The 13,532-nt window shown below is 42.4% G+C and overlaps 1 protein-coding gene across 1 annotated transcript in view; it reads left to right on the plus strand.

Annotated features, from left to right (window-relative positions):
• Nucleotides 1-13,218, plus strand: part of N4BP1 (NEDD4 binding protein 1) — a 44,781-nt gene extending 31,563 nt beyond the window's left edge. Inside the window, exons 3-7 of the mRNA XM_057534162.1 lie at nucleotides 4,755-4,885; nucleotides 6,457-6,553; nucleotides 8,694-8,801; nucleotides 10,506-10,613; nucleotides 12,439-13,218. Of these exons, the coding sequence (XP_057390145.1) occupies nucleotides 4,755-4,885; nucleotides 6,457-6,553; nucleotides 8,694-8,801; nucleotides 10,506-10,613; nucleotides 12,439-12,796 (802 nt within the window). The 3' untranslated portion in view covers nucleotides 12,797-13,218. The remainder of the gene's footprint in view (nucleotides 1-4,754; nucleotides 4,886-6,456; nucleotides 6,554-8,693; nucleotides 8,802-10,505; nucleotides 10,614-12,438) is intronic.
• The last annotated feature ends 314 nt before the right edge of the window (nucleotides 13,219-13,532 follow it).

The raw sequence follows: 13,532 nt of genomic DNA on the forward strand, positions 1-13,532 counted from the left end.
ATTTTTTAAGTCAGAAAAAATCATTATTCTAAATCAATTGCTTCAATATTATATGTGAATTATAGACTATAAATTCCATAAAAGAAGCGATGTGTGTCTGTTCTGTTCCCTGAACTACCCCCAAGGTCCATGGTGCCTGGCGCGTAGTAGCCACTAAGTGACAATGGGTTGAATGAATCAATGAATTAAAGACTAAGAAAGATTAGGATTGTTTAAATGATTTTTCACCACCCATTTATATTGCTATTCCAATTGCTATTCTAGTAATCAATTTGGATTACATTTCAACAAATATTTGGAGTCTTTTTTTTTATAAATTTATTTATTTTATTTTTATTTATTTTTGGCTACGTTGGGTCTTTGTTGCTGCGCACAGGCTTTCTCTAGTTACGGCAAGCCGGGGCTACTCTTCGTTGCGGTGCGCAGGCTTATCATTGCAGTGGCTTCTCTTGTTGCAGAGCACGGGTTCCAGGCGCGTGGGCTTCAGTAGTTGCAGCATGCGGGCTCAGTAGTTGTGGCTTGCGGGCTCTAGAGTGCAGGCTCAGTAGTTGTGGCGCATGGGCTTAGTTGCTCCGCGGCATGTGGGGTCTTCCCGGATCAGGGCTCGAACCCGTGTCCCCTGCATTGGCAGGAGGATTCTTATCCACTGTGCCACCAGGGAAGCCCCCAAATATTTGGAATCTTAAAGCAAACACTTGTTATGTGTCAGGTGCTCTACTTTATCTTTTAAAATATCGTCTTCACACCAGTTTCGTGAAGTAAAAATTAATCTATAATGTATATAATATGATATGGCCTAAAAATCTTGTCCAAGATTATGCAGATATGAGATGTGGGCCCATGATGTTACTCTCCAGAGCCATCACACACCCTGCCTCTTCCCACAGAAGCTGAGGTTGAATTTTTAGGCCTTGGCAACATTGGATACATAAGTCTTGAGTTGCTCAGGCACTGCTGAGTAAACCTCACTAATTTGACCCAGCTAGTTGAGGAAGTAGTTAAAAAGGAAATTTGAGTTCTTAAGCAATAGGTTTGAACCCCACCTTAGAGCCATTCAGGCCCACCCATCCCTGGGTTTCTGCAAAGCCTTGTTTGTCTGTCCAGCGTGGTGTCTGCAGTTTATAACACACCGTGAGAAATTCCAAAATACCCTACTTAATGCTGCTGATTATGCATATCTCTACTTGGTTTTTCCCATTTGTCACCATGAGTGAGTCAAACGGTGAGTAAATGGAAATTGTTTGTGGTGTATGGCTAGGCGTCACCATGGAGGCCAGATAACACTCGGTCTCTGTCAGTCTGAAACTTCAGCATAAGAGCACCTGACTTATCTGTGTAGACAATTTTCCATGTAGATGAGGTTTGTCCCTTCACTTCCCTCTACATTTTAACCATTTTTCATGCTAGTCTTGCTATATCAGGGTTCCATGGCTATTTTTATTAAGTGGAAGCTATAGAAAGGGATTATTCTTTCCTGGGTAACTCAAAGGGTTTCTCACTCTTTTCCCACACTGCCGTGTCTTGGTTCTGTGACAGCCATGAGTGTTTATCAGGTATTTATCACCCATCTCCTCTCTGCTTTGGACCCTCTTTCTAGTTGACTGTCTGCTACAATATGGAAAACAACCAGATATTATAAGTTGTTCCCAAGTTTATGGAAACAGGAGTTTAAATCTCCCTAGAGAGCCTGCACATCTGGCTTCTCAGGGTTAATATCTGTTAATTCTATGTTTGGATCTGGGAACCCCAGAGCTTTGGCCTTCACAGACGTAGTGAGGTGTTATTGTATGTATACCCTTTGTCTCTGAGTCAGAAAAGACCACTGGTCTGAGTTTACCTGTCAGCAAGTTGCTCTGGTTTGATTGCAGGGAGGCTAGGAGACAGCACATTTTTTGCCTGGTCAGGGTGTGAGAGTAAAAGTAGGCAAGGTCAAGGACACTTCGTATTATTTTAAGGTCAGTAATTTGGCTCCACTTGATTTTGTTTCTGTTGTTTTATGGATTAGTCCATTTGTTCTCTACCAGAATTTTGAACTGCTATTTACTCCTAAAACAGCCCTAGAGATTTTTCAGGGTATTAAAAATGATTTGATCTTATCACTGAGGATAACTAACCCTTCGGAAATTTGTTTTAGTGCTAATGTTTCTAGAAACTCCACTTTCCCCATCTAAGCTTGTGAGGGGTCCAGGGCAGCAGAATTTTATCTACTGTCATTTCCCTCCTTTTCCTTAGTGACCCAAGGTAATGGACTGGGGACTTTATTTCCACCCAGTTTCTACTGTTTCCATCAACAGAAGCATTTAAGGAAAAGAAGAGAAAAAGAGTTCATACACATTTGTGTCTGATGAATAAATTAAGAAGACACTTTATAAGCTTTTTTAGTGCATTTATCTCAAGGGTAAGACCCCCTGTACAAAAACTACCCCCCCCACCCCAGTAATAAATGTCATATTGCTACATTCTTGCCATATTTAAATGCTTTTATATAAATAAACCACTGCTAAGTTATTTCATCAAGAATGGGTTTGTTTACTTGCATACCTTTTCTGGGGTATAGCTGATGCCTGTGCAGTCTCTTATTTATGGTTCACTGAGAAGAGAGTGGGCTTTAGCCTCTAAAAGGAGGCATTTCTGAGCCACTCTTCTGGACGTTAGATGTTTCTTACAGCTCCAGCCCATTCCTGCTCCATGAGAATGTAGATCTAGTTGGGGACAGTACCACTGGAGGGTAGTTGAAAGGGCACTGGCCCAGGAGTGAGGAAACGTCAGTCTAATCCCGGCTCATGCACCCTCTGACGGTGCAAGCTGGGCAAGTGGCTCTGTCTCTCAAGAGGTGTTTCATTCTTTTTATCTTAACATGACTTTAAATGCATTCCTAAATTCTGTGGTTCTAGTGCACAGTACAAGATAGCAAGTCAGAGAAAAGAAGAGGGATGGTTGAGGGCCTGTGTCTAGAGACAGCTTCATAGAAGAGAGACTGGCCTTGGGTCCTGAGGGCATTCGGGGAGGAGGTTTAAGAGATAAGAAAAAGCTCAGAACCCCGGAAGAGTCAAATGGCAACACCATCTGGCCAAAATCCAGAGTGTAATGACGGATGGTGGTGGAAGCAGAAGGTATGCTTTGGCCAGATGCCATCTGACTAGTCAGGTGTGGAGGCGCCCTCGAAGCCAGGCACTGGATTTGTGTAGAAGAATGGTGCTGTAGAAGGCCCTGAGCAGAATCAGAGACTGCGTGGCTGCATTTCAGGGTCAGTCTAACTGGAGTCAGTGCAGGTGGGTTAGAATTAGCAGAGCCTGGGGGTGACTTGGGACACTTTGTGCCTGAGGAGGCAGTGCTCCGAGTGAAGGAAGTACCTGCCAAGTGGTTGTTTTTTTTTTCAATTTATTTATTTTTGGCTGTGTTGAGTCTTCGTTTCTGTGCGAGGGCTTTCTCTAGTTGCGGCAAGCGGGGGCCACTCTTCATCGCGATGCGCGGGCCTCTCACTATCGCGGCCTCTCTTGTTGCGGAGCACAGGCTCCAGACGCGCAGGCTCAGTAGTTGTGGCTCACGGGCCCAGTTGCTCCGCGGCATGTGGGATCCTCCCAGACCAGGGCTCGAACCCGTGTCCCCTGCATTGGCAGGCAGATTCTCAACCACTGCGCCACCAGGGAAGCCTTGCCAAGTGGTTCTGAGATGTGAGAAGACAGGACTGAAAATGCAGAATTTACTGTCATTGCATCATAGGCGATCACTGAAGCGGTGAGGACAGATTATGCTAATCTCAACTGTAACATCAGAGGGATTTCTCCCTTTTTCTAATACTCATGGGTAGACAAACGGATTACCACCTGCAAAATGTCAAACTTTTAAAAACACTTTTTATATAAAGCCTTTACTTTTACTTAACTGCTGGAGAATAAATTTTAAATATTTTTCTTCTTTTCTTTTGAAATTTGTTACCAGGTTTTGAGGTGGGGAACAGTTTTTAATCCTCTATACCAGAGGTTACAAGTTAGGGGCCAAATCTGGCCACCACCTGTTTTTATAAACATGGAATTTCGCTAACACCCCTTTACTAACGGTTGACAGTTCCGTGGCGCAGCAGACAGTGCCTGGCCTTTTGCAGAAAAAGTGTTAACTCAGTCATGTTCAGTACTGTCCCGTGTTTATTTTCCGCCTGCTTTCTGCTTCCTTCAACAAAATCACGGCCATGGCCCCCAGGTAGTTCCATGTGAGCCTTGCCCTCAACTTGTTTCCTGGAAGCTGTAAACTGAGTCACTTTCACAGTTCTCCAGAAAGGGGATGCAGCCCTCCCGGAGCTGCAGGCATTCACGAAGCCTTTGGAAGTTGTGGTGCTGAGGACCATGTCATGGAATAGTTCTGATCACAGCTGCTTGTGCTTCAGCAACAAATTCCTCCATAAAATTCATAAAACATTCTTAGAGGTCCGTGGACTAGGGCTCTCTAGAATGGGCTCTTTATCTGAAAACAAAAATAAAAGGTGTAATAAACAAGTATTGCCCTGAAGCTAAAACTGCCTTCTACCAACCACAAAAGCACACTCAGTTAAATCAGCTGAATAAAATACAACAGAAATCACAGAGCTATTAAGAATCCTGCCTCCTATCATGGGTTCTCTCTTGGCTTTGCAGAGCAGCAGACTATTAGAGGAAATTATTAAATTAAATAATTATTTAATTAAAGTTATCATGGTGAAACTTAACATACTTTAAACATGCTTTAAACTGAAATAAATTTTACTTTTTCTCATATAGCCATGGTCTGAAAAAGTTCTTTTCTTGTCGTGGAATTGCAATTGCGGTTGAATATTTTTGGAAGCTTGGCAACAGAAACATCACTGTATTTGTCCCGCAGTGGAGAACAAGGCGTGATCCTAATGTCACAGGTGAGGCAAACTGATTTTTCCAGATTACTAATTAGGTATTTAATGAGTTGGCTTGTAATTGTAACACACACTACTTAGGATAGAGTCATGTGCCGCAGCTTTAAAAACAAAACTGTAAATTCGTTGCACCCAGTAAAAAATAAATCAGTTGAAGAGTGTTATAGCATAAGAAATACTTGGGGGGAAGGATGGAAAGTTAAATAGCTGTTTATATAGAAAGTTATATTAGACTTCATTATATATCACAAAAATTTTCTTTGACTTTCTAAAAAGTTGATTAAATATGTCTTTCTAGTAAGCTGGGTTTCTTCCTCTTTAAACAGTATTTTTGAAAATGGCCATCTGATAAATTCGGAACCCTCAAAGAGAATGTCTTTTTAACAGTCTGTTTAATAGCTTAATATAAGTCATTTATGTTAATTGTATGGTACTGCGTGGCTCACCTGCAGGCCACACACAAAAGATTTGAACTTATTATAGATCCTTAAATATTCCAGAGAAGCTTAAAGTTTTTTTGTTTCTTGGGTCGTAATAGGAAAACCAGTGAAAGGGCTATGCCAGGCAGCTCAACACATCAGATTACCTGGAAATAAAAGGTAGATTGGGAGGAGGAAGCGTGAGAACAGGACTCACCCAACACATTTACAACAGGAAGTAGAACTTAGTCACTGTTGAGGTGGAAATGGTAAAACCACATTTCCCAAGTATCCCAGCTTGCCTCACTCAGGGGAATGTATTGGTCCTAACAGCAGGTACTTGAGAAATGAGGCAGATCCACTCATTTCAGTTATTTTTGCAGTAAGATCCCTGTAAGAGTCTTGTAAACCTTATGTGCTGTGCATTTCTAGAATCATAAAGACACCATGTTTGGGCATTTCAGCTTAAGTCAGTGGTGAGTACCATTGTAGGGAATGTCGGTGTGGGGATCTTAGATTCTGAGCTTTTAGCTTCTTTTTTGCCCATTACTCGTTTGTGGCTTTGGCCCTCCTTTATCCTCTGTCACAACCCACTCCCTTGAAAATCAGTAAATATTTGTACAAATATCAGAGAGAGGTTAGTTAGGATGCCAGCCAGAGGGAGATTTGACAAACTCTTGGAGTAGGGACCAAGCAGGCCTTTCTTGGGATCGGGACAGAGCAGTTTGTCTGCTTCTACTGCCATCACTCTTCCTGTTCCCACCCCTGCCCTCCCTCCCAGGGACTCTTGCCCTTAACTCTCTTTGTCCTCTACTGCTTGTAATGTGGCTGTGAAAAAGTTCTTAATGGTAAGATCCATTAAATATAGGTTTATGGTTTACTCTTCTTAATTTAAGAAGCAAATGAGTTGAACAGTTTTAAGTTTAAAAAATAGCTAAAGTCAGTTTTTATGTTATATTTGTCTTAGTATATGTCTTGCTTGATTTTTTTTTTTTTTTCCTTCCCAGTAAGTTAGTAAAATTGAGTCTTCTTGAATCAATAGAAAAAAGGTTTCCCACAACTCTCCAGGTGAAACATTTGGGGTGCTTTCATTTATTTAAATATCTGGGAAGATAGCCTTTTTCTGAATGTGTATTCAACTTATTCCATGAACAGAACAGCACTTCTTAACCCAGCTCCAGGAGCTCGGAATATTATCTTTAACTCCTGCACGGATGGTCTTTGGAGAAAGAATTGCTTCTCATGATGACAGGTATGAAAGGCTGGTTTCCTTTCTGAAGCGGGTGTGGGGTGGGGAGGAGCCAACCGCCTGCTCCAACCAGGCGGTAGGCGCACTTGACTCGGGTTTGAGAATTTTAACGTTTATGGTCATTAAGGTTATACATTCAGTGGTCTTTGCTGTATGGTTTAGGGAGATTACCAAAGAAGCTGTTGAGTTAGAATTTTTAATAAAACATGACTGAGAATCTATAAGTAAAAGCAGATATTGAGTTTGTAGTCTTTTTTGATACTTCCTGAAAGTAATGTTTGTCTTGTCTTAGTGTGGCAGCCTCACGAGTGGTTTTCAAACATTTCTCTGTCTCCTCCTGGTTATACTTGGCCAGTGACTTAGTCTGTCATTGTGATGCCTGAGCCCTCAGTATTTCTTCCACATAATAGAACATGGTCTCAGCTGCCCCTCGTGTTATAGGAATAAGCTGCATTTCTTAGGTTGTTACATTGCTCAGAGAGCAGGTGCTGAGATGACAAGTGTCTGAGAACCTAAACAGTGGCTGCCTGTCTTTTCCTCTCCTGCCCTCACCCTCTTTCTTTCACTCTGGCCTCTAGCACTTAAGCCCCCTAGTGGTTTAGCCTCAGCGTTCTACCACAGTGCTCCCCCACATTGAAGACAGTGCTTAGCTTGTAACCCAAGGTAGTGAGTGATGGTCAGATGGGTGAGAGATGAAAAGAGGGGCTTAGCAGGGGAAGGGGACTTGGGGTGACAGCGGACATTCAGCAGAACGTCCAAAGGGCCTTCTCACTGACAGCCCCTTACCCTTCACCAGGCTGGTATGAGAGACCAGATCTGATGGGGAGAGTCAGAGGTGGCATGAAGAAGAGTGTGGGAGGAGGCACCTTTGGGCCGGGCCATAGGTGAGAAGGTACTGGGAGAGTGGGATGGAGGGCCCACCCTTGCTCCAGCTCTAAGATACTGGGTAGGGACCCTGGAGTGCTCAGGTGAAAAGGCAGGTTGGACCGCCAGGCTCGTGAAGAACCTTCAGATGCTTTAACGCTGCAGCTTCATTCTCACACCAGCTGAAATTGAGTGCATATGCAAGTGTGTAGGCTAGGCTTTTGCTTAATTTATGTGGCTCTCTGGGTTTTTAGCAGTTGTGAGTATGTGTCCTGATTCACAGTACATGCACAGAAGCCCTTATTACCTATTTTTGTTAACGTCTGGGCAGACATTACCACTTACAGTTCATGCCAGTTAGAAATAATTTAAGATACTTATTAATAAACCCAAAATGCTAAATCATATTTACTTACCAAGGTTTCCTAAGATCTCTGAAACTAATGAGGCTTGTTTTTTAATCTTCTTTTAAGTACTCACTACTATTAATAAAAGCAGTTGTTTGCACCTTTAATTCTAGTAGTGATTCTCTTATTTTGTTGTTTCATTATCTTTGTCTACATTGCCTCAGGCAAATGCAGTCATCCTGACTAGGAGATAAAACTCACATTATCCTCACAAATCTCTCATTAAGGGGGCTTGAACATGAATAATCTCCAACAATGAAATAGAATTCTCCTTAATATTTAATTCTTAAACTTTTTGATTAACCATGTATCTTTTCATAATTTGCATTTGAGTGGATCTATAACTTGGACTAAACTGAATGGCAGTTCTGGACATCTCTTCTTAAGTCAGAGCAGAAAATGTGAATTTAGGCATTAAAAAAAAAATTGCGAGGCTGACTGTGTCAAGCAGCTCATCTTAGAACCAAAGTACCGTAGCTTAGCAACTAAAAACCTAACAGTGATTTCACAGGCTTGTCAACTCTTATTCGTTCTCTGCTCTAGTCCTCATGCATTATCTTATTACACCCTTTATTGATAATACAACTTCTCTAGAAAGATGTATAAATTATGGTTGAGATTATTTTGAAAAAGAGTTAGATTGTATGAAAACCAGATCTTCATTTATAATTATTCTAGTAATTTCAGATGTTCAGTATTTCAGATTGATCTTCAGTTGACAAGGGCTTAACTTTTCTGCTTCCCAGCCTTGGTTAAATTCTTTGGTGATTTTCCTGTGAAGAGGAAATACTTTTGTCTTCTTATAACACAGCTTCTCTGAGCCAGGGATGCCTGCCTGCTTGCCCGTTTTAACCACTCTTATATTACCATAGGTTTCTGCTACACTTAGCGGACAAAACTGGTGGCATAATTGTAACAAATGATAACTTCAGAGAATTTGTGACTGAGTCAGCCTCTTGGAGAGAAATAATTACAAAAAGGTAATATTTTCTTCTTTGTCTTTGGTCAGAGATGTCTTCTGTTGTTTATTATTTGTTTTGCGTCCACCTTGGAAGCAGTGTAGGGGACCTAAAGTATCGTAAGACTATGCCCCAGTCCACAGGATGGCTGGCCCTTCTCAGTAAGTGGGAGGACTCAGCACAAAGCAGTAGCTCCAGCAGGTGATGTGGGAGCACGCTCTGGTGCCCACAGGTGTCTTCTAGAGATCAGTTTTCCCTCGCAGGAGGCAAGAGGCACACCTTTGTGGCACAGTTAACTCTCTGTTAACTGTGATGGAGCAGAAATGGCCACCTAACTTCACCTTGCCCTGATGCCGAGGGATACTTGAGCAAGGCATTGGGCCTCCTGACTTTACTCAATTATGAAATATGAAGGTTGGGGTTTAATGACAACTATGAGTTCATCAAGAGGGTGGGACCAAAATCAATATGCTGATTGGGTTTTCACTTTTGGGAGAGGAGAGAGTGTTTCTACTTTTTACTATCTGATGCTTTTCTTGAGCATTTTACCATCATTTTACCAAGTTTAGTCATCTGTATTGAAAACATGTTGAATATCATCCAAAATAACCAAGTCAGGAGTTTGCAATCACTACTGTAAGTTTTCTGTTTGTAATGACACTCTGAATGTGTTCAACTGCACTAAGATCAGTGAACACAAGCTTCCAGGACTTTCCATTAACAAGCATCGTCTGACAAGTTACTTCACAAAAAGCAGTAGTCTTATGGTAGTGCCAGGGATGAGTCATAAATGCCACAGATCTAAAAAACATAACTCAAGGCTGTGTATATCTAGTATGACTAGTATGTAACTAGTGTAACTACATACTTACCTCTTTAGGGGTTTCACAGTTGCCCCTTGTCTGATATTTATATTTTGTTGAATCATTGGAGGATTTTAGAAAATGATTCTTTGGTTCATCATTTTAGAAAATGATGCCCAGGTGAAAGTTAATTACTATATGCATTTTGACTGTTAAAAAACTGTTGTTGATAGCTGAACTCAGAATTGGTCTTTGACCTGGGTACAGTTAACAAGCCATTAATCTTCTAGTATGTGTTTCTGTTGGATCTGTGCCCTGGGCTCATTGTCAGTATTTATTGGACACTCATCTGTGTATGCATGGAAGGTTTAAATGCAGTCAAGACTCAGTCACACACCAACCCATTGCCTTCAGAATTCATAAAACAAGGCAGAAACCAAAGTCCAAGCAGCAAACCAGTCATTTGGACTTTTTTCTTTTTTAAACATTTTTGTAGACTTGATAAATCATGCTCAACTGACCTTCAATATTCTTTCTTCATATACTGTTTCCCTTTTTTAAAAGAACATCGTTGGGTTTGCTTATGGACTCATTTATTCAAAAATGAAACCTTGGTTGAGCACCTGTTGTATTCTAAGCACCTGTTGTATCCTAAGACAGTCTTTCAGTCTTATTTTTCAAAGTTACATTGAAAGTCAGGAGAAGAAACTGCTTCCCAGGCCCAGATAAAAATCTGAAAGTCTCGCTAAGAAATGTGAGAGCCAATAGGGTAAAAGTTTCTTACTCTATTGTATTGACCAATATTTGTATCCAAAAGAGAAATTAAAATGGTTTAATTGGGGTGTATTTGTTTTTTGCTTTAGGCAGTTAAGCAGTCTTCTAATTTTTTTCTCCAGCATTGTAATTGTTCTCCATGTTGTAGATTGCTCCAGTATACCTTTGTGGGGGACATATTTATGGTTCCTGATGATCCTCTGGGGAGAAGTGGACCTCGATTAGAAGAATTTCTTCGGAAGGAAGTCTTCCTTAGGTATTTCCTTTTCCAGATTGTCTTGCATTTACAAGTTTGTTTCAGTTCTTTGTGCTTCAGCGCGAGTGCTCTCTCTCTAAAGATTAAAAATGGCGTTTTATTTTTTAAAATAGCCTTAGATTTAGTGCTGGTGAAATATATGTGGAATGTCTCCCAAAGACCAAATCTTCATTTGTGGTCCTTTTGGTTTTAATCCCAGCAGAGGATGGGGAGCCAAATTTCCTGTAGGTCTAAGAAGACAAAGCAGATTTTGCTAGTGGTCACTTATTAGTGAATGCTGCTTCGGTTCATTGTGTGTGTCTGAATATCTTTTTTAAGTTCATTTTCCCAAGTCATTTGCTTTGAATATTTTATGCTTATATTAATTTATTTACTATTCAGGAATCACTGCCTGGGGAAGTGTTACTTTCTACCTCACTTAATAGAGAAGCCAGTATTCTTTATTAAACCGAAATTGATTTGATAGCTTAGGTTTTCTTTGTTGTGGATTAGGGTTTTTTGTTTGTTTGTGTTTAAAGACATGTTGCTAGTGGTTGTTTCTGTTTTCAGAATTCTCAAGTAATGGACGCTGTTAACTAAAGTGTCCTGTGTGCCTAAGTGACGGATCATATTCCCCAGTGATAGACCTTTTCCCTTTTTTAAAGTAAAACAGGCTACATTTCTGTGTATTTCTCAGCAGATGTTTGCACAGGGATGCCATGGAGGTCTAAACTGAAAGGAATCAGACGCACAGCTCCCCCAGCTTTTTAAGGCAGTGAGACTATAGCTGATCCTTTCCATTTATAACAGGACCCTTTGGGGGGATGGGTGGTTCACACAGAGCTGTCTTCTGCACACAAGACCAGCATGATTTCAGCTCCCAGGTCTTGTGAATCATTTCTCTTTTGAGCCTTTGGGTTTCATTACACAGATGAGGACTTAGTTCCCAAAGGTCCTGCTTCTCTACCGACACCAAGAGAACGGCAGCCATTTTTAACACCTGTTGGATGTCCGTATGTCTCATTTTTCTTCCAGAAGTCTGAACTTGGAAATCCTCTGCTAGGCTTTAAGACCTGAGGCCTGTGTGCAAGCATCAAGGCCCATGGGTCAAACAATGGAAGGAGAGTTCTGGCTCCTTCTACAGCCTCAGCAGCCTGGCAGCAGGGTCAGTCCTGCCTGCTCACCTAATAATGGCTCTTCACAAAAGTGTTAACTAATTGAATAAGAAGTTAGTAATAGCTCCCCACACAGAGGGACTGAGCTTTTGAAGTTGGGAAAAGTGTTCAGTCAGCCCCATTTCTCAGCTGCAAGGCAGAGTCAAGTGGGAGGCTTTTTAACAGTACGGACGCTGTATACACACTCACGTGCATTCAAGTTGTGGGCACCAACGTCTCGCTCAGACTTGGGGGGCTGGGGAGGCAGCCTCTCTGCCCAAAGTGGGTTCCTTTTTCTCAGCCCCATCAACCAGGCTCCACAGAGAATCAGAATCTGCAGGAGAATAGGGCCCTGTTTCCAGTTCTTTTGAAAGCTTCCAGGTGATCCTGGTACACCCTGGTTTAGAGCCAAGCAGCTGGATAGGGTCAGTCCTCACAGCAGCAGGCCAGGGAGGTGGAGTCGCTCATGAAGAGCTAGCGTTCCCTGTGATGACTGGTTGGGAATTGGTGTCACTGGCATCCCCACGGGCCCCTCTGTGGACAGCTGCCATCCCTGCCTTGGCTGCAGTCTTCTATCTTGCCTGCAGAGGCCAGAGAGCAGCTCCTTGAGCCTTGATGTCAGCAGCAGATGTTTAGACAGATTTCTTGTTTATCTCATAACCCAGCTCACCAGGACTTGCTTCCATTCACAGAGATATGCAGCCCCTACTCAGTGCCCTGCCAAACATGGGCATGTTTGACCCCAGCTTCAGAGTCCCTGGCACCCAGGCAGCCAGCACCGGCCACCAGCCTCCAGCCCGGATTCAGGGCACCCCACCCAGCCACTGGCTTCCTCAGCAACCCCGCTTCCCTCTTTTGCCAAACCTTCCCAACATCCAGCAGAATCTGCCCATGCCAGCACAGAGATCTTCGGCGGAAACCAATGAGCTAAGGGAAGCCCTTCTGAAGATCTTCCCTGACTCAGAGCAAAGACTGAAAATCGACCAGATCTTGGCAGCTCATCCATACATGAAAGACCTGAACGCGCTTTCCGCCATGGTGTTGGACTGAAGGCCGTCGGGAACTGGGGCTCTGGGCTGAAGATGCACTCAAGCTAGTATCTGCACATGGCAGCAGGAAGTGACATAATGTGAAGAAGCCAATTTCCCAGTGGAAATGCTGTTGTAGTGTATAGAAAAAAAAAACAGATGTTTTGTGTATAAAAAAATCTGGGTTTTCAAAACCAGCTTTTTTCTATATATAAATTATGCTGCTATTACAGATTTAACATTTTCTGTAAAAGGAAAGTCTACATTTTCTGCCTGTTCAGAACTGTTTAATAGCAGTTACTCTTGAGTGTACTTAACATTTTTATGTTTTTTAAACTATTTTCCTTAACGCTGAAAATATTGACAAATGGATATGATTAGCCTTTCTAAATAAAAAAAAGAGTTGCTTTCTTAGGGAAAGCAAGACCTCTTATATTTTCTTGAGATGACTATGTCACATCCGCTAACGTGACGTGTGCTCACCCCTCCCAGCCTCCTCTGCCCTCACCCCTGGAATTCGAGTCCCTAGGAGTTAATTTTGCTCCTCTGGGGTCTTTCATTGGAGCCACTTGTGAGAGTGAACAAGTGTTGCCACTAGATGGCGCCTTGTGCCTAGCCGTCCTTAACGGCCAGGGCAAAGGTACACGCACAGAGCATCCAGGCCGGAAGAAACTCGAGAGCTCACGCGGTCCAGCCCTTCCTCCCCTCCCGCCCTGCAGAAGAGGGAACTGAGGGTCGGAGTGCCGTCTGTCTGGACG

The sequence above is a fragment of the Balaenoptera acutorostrata genome, chromosome 19 (genome assembly GCF_949987535.1).
Source record: "Balaenoptera acutorostrata chromosome 19, mBalAcu1.1, whole genome shotgun sequence".
NCBI classification, from domain to species: Eukaryota; Metazoa; Chordata; class Mammalia; order Artiodactyla; family Balaenopteridae; genus Balaenoptera; species Balaenoptera acutorostrata.